This window comes from Aotus nancymaae, unplaced genomic scaffold (assembly GCF_030222135.1).
Source record: "Aotus nancymaae isolate 86718 unplaced genomic scaffold, 86718_ANA_hifiasm-v0.15.2.pri h1tg000018l, whole genome shotgun sequence".
Taxonomy (NCBI): Eukaryota; Metazoa; Chordata; class Mammalia; order Primates; family Aotidae; genus Aotus; species Aotus nancymaae.
The window spans coordinates 19,358,274-19,370,215 of NW_026988430.1; the positions used below are offsets into that span (position 1 = coordinate 19,358,274).

At 41.2% G+C, this 11,942-nt stretch overlaps 1 protein-coding gene across 1 annotated transcript in view; it reads right to left on the reverse strand.

Moving 5' to 3' along the window:
• Positions 1-10,815, reverse strand: part of LOC135275704 (myosin-13-like) — a 31,178-nt gene extending 20,363 nt beyond the window's left edge. The window contains 2 exon segments of the mRNA XM_064378058.1: positions 1,568-1,759; positions 10,602-10,815. Of these exon segments, the coding sequence (XP_064234128.1) occupies positions 1,568-1,759; positions 10,602-10,815 (406 nt within the window).
• Between the last annotated feature and the right edge of the window lie 1,127 nt (positions 10,816-11,942).

Below are 11,942 nucleotides of genomic sequence, written 5' to 3' on the forward strand. Positions count from 1 at the left end.
AAGGGCAAGATGTCAAGCCTCTTCCTGGTCAAGAACTGACGCCGTGTCACTTCTGCATTCTGTTGGTCAAAGCAAGTCACAGGGCCAGTCTAGAATGCAGGGAGGAGAAACAGATTTCACCTCATGATGGAAGAAGTGCTTACGAGATGAGAAGCATTCTTGGCAGCTATTTTTGCAAACAATTTGCTGTACCCGTCTTCCACCTCATAATTTTGGTGTGTACGTAATTTTAGTTTGCTATTGCTGAACTCTGTTTTTCTGTCACCTCCAGCTTTATTGCTAACTAGCAAATCTTTTTTTCTGTGTTTAGGTTTACTAAATTCCTAAGAACAGTTGGTTTAATTAATCTCTTTACCTCATGTCAGTGGTCAGAGGTCAGAGGCCATCCTATTTTTTTTCACTGAGTTTTTATTTTGAAAAGCCTTTGGGAGAGTTACAAGAATAGTACCATGAATATCTATAGATGCTTCACTTAGATTCACCAGTTTTAACCTTGGGCACATTTGTTTGATCACACATTCGTTCTCCATGCATATATATGTGTATGGAGTTGGTTGAAGACATCATGACGTTTTACCTTTAAATACTTTAGCATATATCTGCTGAGAACAGGGGCATTCTCTTACACAACCACAACCAAATTACCACACTCAAGAAATTTAACATTTATATACAACTATCATCTAATGTACTAACTATATTTTCTACAATTGCCCCATAATATCCTTTATATATCATTCTTTTTTGATCTAGTATTTAATCCATAATCACAATCAAAATGAGTTACCATGTCTCCCTAATGTTCTTTTCTTTTTTTTGAAAGACAGGAGGATCTCACTCTGGTCACCAGGTAGGAATGCAGTGGCTTGATCATGGCTCATTGCAGCCTTGACCTCCTGGGTTCAAGTAATCCTCCCGCCTCATTTTTTGATTTTTTTGTATGTACAGATGGGGACTCACTATGTTGCCTAGGCTGGTCTCGAACTCCTGGGCTCAAGTAATCCTCTCGCCTCTGCCTCTCAAAGTGTTGGGATTACAGGCGTGAGCCTCCCTAATGTTCTTTAATTTGGATAAGTTCTCTGTCCTTTTTTGCCTTTTAGGACATTGACATTTTGGAGAGCCTAGGCTAGCTGTTTTGTACAATGTCTTTCAATTTGGATTTGCCTGATTGTTTCCTCATGATTAGATTCAGCTTAAACATTTTTTGGCAAGACCACGCCATAGGTGATGTGTGGCCAGTCACTTCAGGTGCTACTCTTAGACAATCGCTGGCCAGCTGCCTGTGCGTACTACCATCCCATCCCCACCTTCCATCATTTCCATTGCCTGAAGTCTTCCAGGTAAGTTTGGCCACGGAAAGATAATGGTGGATGATTGGAGGGCGGGAAGAGGGGAAAGGCTAGGATATTGCCCCTATTTCTCTCTTTTCTGTGACTGCTTATCTTTGTGTCTCCAATTCCTCCCCAACAAATGCTCCCTCTGTGGTTTCAGCTCCCCTGGGGAAATGCCCTCTCCTTAGTTCTTCTCCTTCTGGTTGGCCTCAACTTCTGTGCTCTGATAAAACTACCTTCTCCCGTTGACTCTTTAGTTCCAGGGTGGCAGTTCCTTTTAGCTGTTGCCGACCCCTCAGTTGCCTCATCATCCCATCCTGTGTTTGGTGTCTCAGCTTTTGCATTTCCTCTGTAACCAATTTCCTTATTAACTTTCCTGTTTATTTTGTTTGAAAAGTCTAGGGTGGTGTCTATTTTCTCGACTAAACCTTGATTAAGATAGTTAGGGTGTTCATTGTCAGTGTGAGTTGCGTGACTTGTGGAATGGGGCCACGTGGTAGAACATAAGGCAGCATTAGCAACAGGAGGTATAAGATGGGAAATTCCTTTATAAGGATAAGTAAGCAGCATAGGCCTCCTCCCTGGTTACACAAAAGGAAATATACAAAAAAGAAACATCTCAAGGTGGTAGAATTTTGTATGATTTTTATATTATTTTTCTTCTTTTCTGTTCATCCAAATTACCTAACTTTTTTTTTTTTTTACACTGGACATAGATATTTTTGACATGAAGAAAAAATTGCCAGCATGCTGTATGTGTAAACAAATGAAGGAGAATGGTGTGCAGGTGTTCATGTTGTACACAATAAGATGTGGTATTATCAGAGGATACAAAAATGGCTGACCCCCATCAAAAGACAAAATTACAACAAATTTAGAGACCTTAATTGGCTTTTATTTGCCATTCTAGAATAAGGTAACATCTCATTCTACAAAATAGAATAAGTGCTCTGATGAGTTGAACAGAGATGGTTGGTTTTATCAGCAGAAAATGGCCAAGGAAAGCAGAAATAGGAAAGAAAAGGTAAATGGGTTGTTTCAGAGTTACTTTTTTTATAAAGATTAAAGCAGAGTGGATTTCCTTATTATACCAGCTAAAATTGTGTTGTTTGGGGATTTGGCTATTATATCTCACTCTCTTGATTTCTTGGAAGGTCAGATAAACAACTTAGTTTTGTCTTGAGTGACTCCATTTTGTCATGAGTGACTCCATTTTGGTTTGGTCTGTTGGGCTTAGTGTAGGAGCTCAGTCAAAATCAATGGCCTCCTATACATTTTATTTAATACCCCCACAAAACCATTTGGCTCCCAAACTTTTTTTTTTTTTTGACAGAGTCTTGCTCTGTCACCCAGACTGGAGTGCAGTGGTGTGATCTCGGCTCACTGCAACCTCCGCCTCCTGGGTTCAAGTGATTCTCCTGCCTCAGCCTCCCAAGTAGCTGGGACTACAGATGCATGCCACCACACCTGGCTAGTTTTTTATATTTTTAGTAGAGATGGAGTTTCACCATGTTAGCCAGGATGGTCTCCATCTCCTGACCTTGTGATCCGCCAGGCCTCCCAAAGTGCTGGGATTACAGATGTCAGCCACTGTGCCTGGCCCAAATCTTTTAAATAGAAAAAATAAAGGCCGGGCGCGGTGGCTCATGCCTGTAATCCCAGCACTTTGGGAGGCCGAGGCGGGTGGATCACGAGGTCAAGAGATCAAGACCATCCCGGTCAACAAGGTGAAACCCCGTCTCTACTAGAAATACAAAAAATTAGCTGGGCATGGTGATGCGTGCCTGTAATCCCAGCTACTCAGGAGGCTGAGGCAGGAGAATTGCCTGAACCTAGGAGGCGGAGGTTGCGGTGAGCCGAAATTGCGCCATTGCACTCCAGCCTGGGTAACAAGAGCGAAACTCCGTCTCAAAAAAAAAAAGAAAAAGAAAAAATAAGAAGGTCATTCAGTGTAAGATGATAAAAAGAGTAACAAGATACTACTCTTATTTCTTCATATAAAATGCTTATACTTTTTTGTATGTCTAATTTGTAATTTAGTAATTTAAAAATTTTTTATGAAAAAGGAAATAGTAAAATGGGAAATGGTTCAGTTGTTGAGGTTTTCATGTGATCAGTCTAGCCCACAAATGGGCAAATCTCTATTGATCATGAAAAAACTACACTGGTTCTTATGGAAATGTTTACATTTAATAGGTGACATAACAGTGATTGTTTATAACAATTAAAGGTATCTTTCCCAATGTTTACTTAGTCAGCTATGCTTAGGAGTTTTGGAAAGCTTATTAGAGACTAAAGAATTTAAAGGGGTACCAGAATAGCTGAAGCATGAGTTAGAATTCATAGAAAATGAGTAAAAAAGGCTAGGAAATATTAGTGAAAAGATCAAATAGATTGCCAGGCTAAAATAAAACTGCAATGATGAAGACAATGGAAAACACTGGAGACAAAATGGATTACTGGAAAGAAGAAGTACAAAAACATAGAGTTACTCAGTAAGTACCAGATTTGAAAAATTAACAAGAAGTTTTCCCAGAAGAGCCTAACATAGGAAATATGCACTGCAAGTGAGGGCGTGCGAAAACCTGCTTCTGCTCTACATATAATCCAATACAATCTGGTCCAGAATGTCTTGAAAAGTCAAAAGAAGATAGTTTCCTAGGTGTTTAACTATTTCAATGGCTCCTATCGGTAAGTCATAGCTAGCAATGGACTTTTGACTTAAACCTGCTTGTGCCTGCTGCTATGTTTTGAATGTCTCCTCCGAAACCCATATTGAAATTTAATTGCCATCGTGATAGTATTAAGAGATGGGACCTTTAAAGGGTAATTAGGTTATGAGGGCTTGGCCCTTATGAATAGATTAATGTTATCACGGGAGTGGCTTAGTTTTCATGGGAATTAGATCCCCATTTTCTCTCCCTGTTTTGTGTGCTTGCTTGCCTTTCTGCCATGGGATAAATCAGCATGAAAGTCCTTGCCAGATTCTCATGCCATGTTCTTAGACTTTCTAGCCTCCAGAACTGTGAGTCCAATAAACTTTTATTCTTTATAAATTATCAAATTGGTGATAGTCTGTTACAGCGTCAGAAAATGGACTAAGACACGGGGCAAAACCTGTATGTAGTCAGAGTCTAATTAAGGCTATCTCAAGAGTTTATTCAGTGGGCTCACTAAGTGCTACATGTGAGAATAAGAAGATTGTTAATTCTGTCTGAAATGAAGCATACTAATAAATGAATGCATTGACATTTTATGTGAATAATTATGACCTTCTAGTATTGCATATTTAATGTTATGGCTTAGAAACATGAAAGAAAGTACCAGGTCAGAGTTAAACCTGTTTGTCTTTACCACCCACACCAAAAAAAGAATCTAGGTTGAAGTAAGAGCTCTGATTCTGAGAATCTCTTACTTTAGGATTTTCCATCGACAATGTTGGGAAACATGATCTGGACTATGCAATATTTGGCTCTTCATAGGCTGCAAAATTTTGAAAGGTGCTGGTGTGAATCTTAGCAGAGATCTCTGGCCTAGGTATTCCTTTATCTTTACTTTCTCCCAACTTTATCCCGAGTAAATATCTCAATAGAGCAATATCTACTAATTCACAGGGCTATAGTGACATTCTCTTGACACATCAGGAAAATTTTAAGAAACAAGACTGGGAGGAGAAAATGGGCTTGGGATACCTTCTCATAGCTATGCACCTAACACTACCCAGATAATAAAAAACCCTATAGATTTTATGTTCAAAAACTGGTATTAAAAAAACAACAAAAAACAAAGCAACCTGGTATTTATTAGTTATATAACTCAAGCTTTTTTCTCTTAAGTTTTCCCCCATTCTGTTTGTAGAAGTTCCAGGTCATGATTACCTTTCCAATTTCCAGAGACACTATAAAATAACCATCATCAGACTTTTAGCTGTAGGTAATAAATAGAAGAGTTATTATAACATTCTGAGCATAATAACTGGTGTTCCTAGAAGTATCCAGGACAACCGTCTAAGGCCTTGAGGTATCAAACAGGCATCTAAATGGAAAATAAATCTGAACTGTGTTCAGTGGATGGTTGAGATTCCTTTGAAAGCTGTTGATGTGCAGTTATGTGAAATACAACAGCCATTTATGCCCATAATCTGCTTGAGAGTAATCATGTACATAGTTAATACTCCCAACTACTTTTCCATTCAGATCATTTCTATTTGGTTAATTATGTAAAAGCAAATATTTGTTCAGAGCAATGCTGCTCCTCCATTAATGAACTACTGCTTGGTCCCCTCATTATTGTACATCTCAGTCACTTTCAATGATGCTCAAAAAGCATACCTCCCAAAGGAGTCTTTTTTTCCCATGCTCATTCAGTTTAACTTCCTCTCCTGGTTTATCTAAACAGGGATTCATCTCCATTTCAGGAAGTACTTACTTCACAAATTAGCTTTCCTTATATTCCTTCTAAAGCAAAACAAATCTAGTTTAGTTTGTTTCTAAGAATCGAGGTCAGAAATGCTACAACTTAAATTTTGTAACTGCTTAACAAGGAACACGTTGGCTGCTAGTTTTTCTTAAAGACAGTATTACCCATTTCCAGAGTACATATATTTTAAATTAATAGACTTTATTTTTAGAGAAATTTTAGATTTACAGAAAAATTAAGCAAAAAGTAAGAATCTATTTTTTGAGCAGAAATTTTGAGAGCTGGCAAAATTTCAGGATCTGTTGTAATAGTTGGGTTTTTGTTCCATTCAGCTGTGGATACACCAGTAGCTTATAGCCAAGTGCATATTTGTACCCATCAAATCCATGAATGAGATAATTTTCTTTAAATCACATGGCTCTAAATTACGGGTTTTACATACAGTTAGCCCTCTGTAACAGCAGAGGTGGAATCTGTGGATACAGAGGGCTGACTGTTACCTGAAAAACCAGGGTTTGTTTGCCTGGTGAGTAACAATCGACTCTCCATGCGAATGCAGGAGTTTTCTTATAAGAAAGGCTGGCACTGGGAGTATTCTCCAAATCAGTGTCTTCTCAAGGGAAAGTGACAGGAGGCTGTTGACAAAAAGAACTAAATTGTAAAATATTTAAAAAGGTTTATTCTGAGTCAAATATGAGTGACTAAGGCCCATGACACAGCCCCAGGAGGTCCTGAAAATAGGTATCCAAGGTGCTTGAGTCACAGCTTGATTTTATACATTTTAGGGGGACAGAAGTTACACAGATACCAATCAATACATGTCAGGTGTGCACCAATTCAGTCTGAAAAGGTGGGGCAACTCAAGGCAAGAGCCTCCAGGTCGTAGGTGGATTGAAAGATTTTCTGACTGGAAATTGGTCAAAAGAATTGCGTTATTATCTATTTTTTTGAGATTGAGTGCCATTCGCTCTGTCACCCAGGGTGGAGTGCAATGGCACAATCTCAGCTCACTGCAAACTCTGCCTCCCAGGTTTAAGCGATTCTCCTGCCTCACTCTCCTGAGTAGCTGGGATTACAGGCACATGCCACCACACCTGGCTAATTTTTATATTTTTAGTAGAGACAGGGTTTCGCCATGTTGGCCAGGCTGGTCTTGAACTTCTGACCTCAGGTGATCCACCTGCCTTGAAGTGCTGGGATTATAGGTATGAGCCACAGCACCTGGCCAAGTTGTTATTATCTAAGGATCTGGAATCAATAGAAATGAATTGTCTTGGTTAAGATAAGGGGTTGGGGAGACCAAGATTCTGAGGTGGGAGGCAAGACTTGATTCCAGAGGTGGGGCTTGGACACCAGACCAGTTGAAGACTAGCTAAAAACAGGTGCTGGGGGGCAGGGGGCAGAAATACCTCCTCATAAGACACACGCACCAGTGCGCCATGTCAGTTACACCTGGAGGTTACTGCCCCTTTCCATGGCAACGACCTGACAACTGGGAAGTTATCTCACTCATTCTAGAAATTTCTACATAACCCCCTTAATTTTCATATAATTACAAGTGGGTATGAGTGCAGACCTGCCTCTGAGGTGCTACGCACACTGCCTATGGGGTACCCCCACTCTGCCAGGAGGAGGACCTCCGCTGCTGCTGGTCCACTGCCGCTTTCAATCAAAGCTGCTATTTAACAGCAGCAGCTGACCCTTGAATTCTTTCCTAGGAGAAGCCAAGAACCCTTCAGGGCATAGCCTCAATTTTGGGGCTTGCCTGTCTTGCATCAGTTCTTATTATGCAGATGAAGTTTCCAGGTAGCAGGCTTCAGAGAGAATAGGTGGTAAATGTCTCTCTTTTTTTAAAAATTTATTTTTATTTATTTATTTATTTAAGATGAGGTTTCACCCTGATGGCCAGGCTGGTCTTCTTGAGCTCCTGACCTCAGGTGATCCACCCACCTCGGCCTCCCAAAGTGCTAGGATTACAGGCATGAGCCACCGAGCCCAGCTGTCTCTTACCAGAGCTAAAAAGGTGCCAGACTCTTAGTTCATCTCTCCTGGATCAGGAAAAGACCTGGAAAGGGAAGGGGATCCTCTACAGAATGTAGATTTTCCCCACAAGAAACAGCTTTGCAAGGCCATTTCAAAATATGTCAGAGAAATATATTTTGGGGTAAAATACTTGGATTTCTTTCGGGGTCTACTGTCTGTCATTTGAGGCTATACTAGAGTCAGACTGAGATTTAGTGTCTTATTGCTACAAAGAGTCTGTTTTGTCAGTCTTAAGAGCTCTGTTTTAATGTTGATGCTGGTCAGTTGTGTCTTTTTTGTTTGATGTAATCCAATTTGTCCATTTTTAATTTTGTGCTTGTGCTTTTTGTTAGGTTTTGAATGGAGGCGAGGGTTAAAGAAAGACAGAGAGAGAGAGAGAGACTCAGCAGCAAATGCAGGCATTCATAAACCTATAGAGGTGGGGGATCAGCTTAATGTCAGTGCCCACTGCTGCTCACATACAAGCTGGGGTACTTACAGGTGTGGGCGGAAGGGGTCTAGGGAGTATGGCTTGCTGCCTGGCAGGATATTGATAAGATGTTCCTATGATCAGGTGGTTTGGCCTCTGTTCTGGTGGAATGTGGTATTCCTTGCATTTTCTCTTAGCAGAATATAAGAGGCAGGCTGTTTCTCATGGCCCTAACCCTATGGAATGTTTCACTTTGACCAAGGTCTGTGAAATGGTGGGGTACTTAAAAAATGGTGCAGTTTGGACTAACACTTTTGGGGACTCTTGTTCTTTTTGACTACATATATTTTCTAGGAGGACAGCAAGTTTCTGGATACTCTTAAATATTACTTGTTGGAAACAGATGCTAGTGCCGCCAAGAAAAATCAGCACTCAGACAAAGGATCTCTCGGCAGAGCAATTTTACTTCCTTCAGAAAGGGTGCTCCTGTTAGCCATCTTGCCATGAGAGTAAAATGAACAAAGGAAAAGCAGACATATTTATTCCTTACACATTTGGAGTGGTCCTTACTGCTGTGTCTGATCTCTGCTGATCGGAGCCAGGCCTCACTATCTAAACTAAAACCTGATGGGCTAACAACTTAAAACTTTTCTAAACAGATAAAAGCAATGGAGAACAAAAGGAAAAGAGGAAGTCCAAATAAGGAAGGACAGGAAGTTGCTTGTGAAAGGACTTAGAAAAGTAGTAACATAAACCTTATTTATGTTAAAGTACAAGGACGTAGAATGCATTTCATGCCTGTGAGCATGTCTAGCACAAATATCTTGATTAAAGCACAAGGACATAGAATGTACTTATTCCTTTATATCTAACAGCTACTAGGATAGGGCTTAACAAAGAGTCACTAATAAAAAAAAAGAAGGCTTTGAAGAAAGTTAGTCTTTAAAAGAGACTATTATTTCTAACATTTATTATTCTTTAACAAGACATGAAACTTTGAAGAGGAACTTGTCTTCTTCCCACATTACTTGAGAGCTTTAAGTTACTCAATGATTTAACTTATGATGGTGGTTATCTTTAAACATGTCATGATTTTTTTTCTTTAACCATTTTTAGTGCGGACTGTATAAAACATACAAAAGGCCACCATACTTATATATAATTTAAAAATAATTTAAAACAATTAAAAAGCACCCAGATAGCTACAACCCAGTCCAAGAGTTAGAATATGGACAGAATCCCACGATGCACAATTTCCCTACACCATCCCCTACCTGCAACAAACCTCTTCCTCTTCCAGAAGTCACCACTCTTCTAACCTTGTGACAATCACTTCTTTGCATACCTTTATAGTTTTATCACTTCTATATGCATTGCTTAGTTTTGCCTTTTATGTTTAGATCGTCAGTCTACTTGAAATTTATGTATGATATCAATAAATAAAAATTTATGTATGATATAAATTTTTGTATAAAATTTCTGTATGATATAAATATAAATTTATTTGTGTATGATAAAATATATGACAACGCGTCTCTGTCTCAGCACTGTTTATTAGAATTTCTACTTCTCTACCTGATCTACACTACCACTGAATCAGGAGATTAGAAGCTGGAGGCAGGGAACCTAAGGCTGATTCATGCTGCTTATCAGGGAAAGGAGGGGTTGAATCCAGCTTAGGTTGAAACTAAGCCGGATTCATCCCTTTCCAACCCCTCCTTTTTTCTGCGAGGTAGTTGAAAAATGAAAGTACCTCTGACTGGGCTGGGCATGGTGGCTCAGGCTTGTAATCCCAGCACTTTGCTGAGGCAGGCGGATCACTGTGTCAGGAGATGGAGAGCATCCTGGCCAACATGGTGAAACCCTGTCTTTACTAAAATTCAAAAGTTAGCTGGATGTGGTGGTGCGGGCCTGTAATCCCAGCTACTCGGGAGGCTGAGGCATGAGAATCGCTTGACCCAGGGAGTCTGAGGTTGTAGTGAGCCAAGATCGTGCCACTGCCCTCCAGCCTGGGCAAAAAGAGTGAAACTCTTCTCAAAAAAAAAAAAAAGAAAGAAAGACCTCTGATTAGTCCCCTCCTGCAACCAATCAGTCAGACTGGTTGGAGGCCAATGGGAAACCTCTAGCGGGTATTTAAAGCTCAGGAAATTCTGTAACGGAGGCTTTGAGCTGCTTGCTGGAGCTCATTCCTACATGTGGAGCATCCTTTCATTTAAAATAAGTCTTGGCTTTTGCTGCCTTGCTTTGTGTGTTTTGTCTAATTCCCTGTTCAAAATGCCAAGAACCTGGCCAACTACCCTCAACTGGCAACATATTTTGGTCAGCCAGCCAGGAGGTAAGCCCAATGTTTGGGATTTATTTTTCTCTTTTTCCCCTTTCTATCTTTTTTCCTTTCCAACTCTGGACCCTCAGTGGACAGCGCCTGAGCATGGAGGCAACTGCAGGTTTCTGGCCGGGCCAGTCTCCAGTGAACTGCAAGGTTTCCATGTAGCAGCGCCTGATCACCACCATCCGGTTTGGGTGAGGGACCTGAGTCCTTCTCTTTTTTGGTCTTTCAGCAGCTGTTTCCTGGCAGGGCAAATGGTCAGAAATCCCACATGTACAGGCCTTCATGGCGCTATGCCAAAACCTAATAATTTCCCCAAAGAAAGTCCAAAGGCAGGGCTAGATATTATAGATGACCCCCTTTAACAAGGGTCACCTGTCTTTTATGGTGAACAGCAACCGTCCCCATGTAGCCCCTTGCTAAGTGCTCCTGAGGCTAAAACCCACACTGGACACCCTACCAAGTCCGCCTCACACTCAGGGGAACACCATGTTCATCTCGCCCTCCAGCCCTGCTACCCCTTAGGGAAGAAGCAGGAGCTGAGGGGCCAGTCCTAGTGCAGGCCCCTTTCCCTATAACTGACATACAACAGTGTAAGGGAAAGCTAGGAAGCTCTTCTGAGAACCCCAGGAAATTAGCAGATGGGTTCCAAATTTTGACCATAGCCTTGGATTTCTCATGGAGAAATGTCCAATTCTAGCAACCTCTTGCACCCCCTTTGAAAATAAATGAATCTTTTAAGGCTGCCCGCCAGGAAGCAGATGATCTATTTGCCCCAAACCCTCAGGGCAATCACCTGGGCCCAGACACAGTCCCCACTACTCTGATCCTGATTGTTGGGACTCTAAAACGCCCATGGAAATGAACAGCTGGGCTAAATTTCTTGAGGCTCTCCTTGGAGGCATGAGAAAGGGAATAACTAAGGCAGTAAGTGATGATGAACTAAGGGAGGTTACACAGGGTGAGGTAACCCTTGCCACACTCATGCTACGATCTGGAAGGAAGGGGACTGCTAACTAGCAAATACTCCCCTATACAGCATGGGCCTGAAATTCTTCAGCTTTTGGAAGCCATACATCTGCTAAAGGCTGTAGCCATTGTAGGGGGCATCAAAGGGACTTAACCCTTATAGTGCAAGGAAACAAAAACTGCTGGAGAAGCCACAGCTGTAGTTCTCAGGGCACAATCCCCCAGATCCTAGCACTGCTTCCACTCTGGTCCCCCAATGGAACCTGAATACACACCACAGGAGGAGCAGTTAATAAAGGAGCAAGGGGGACAAAAACAAGGATCCTGGTGGTGTATCGCATCAAAAACACATTTCCCTCAAGCAGCCCAATGGAGAATTATAAAAACCCTGCAGGCTGGGCGTGGTGGCTCACGCCTGTAATCCCAGCACTTTGTGAGGCTGAGG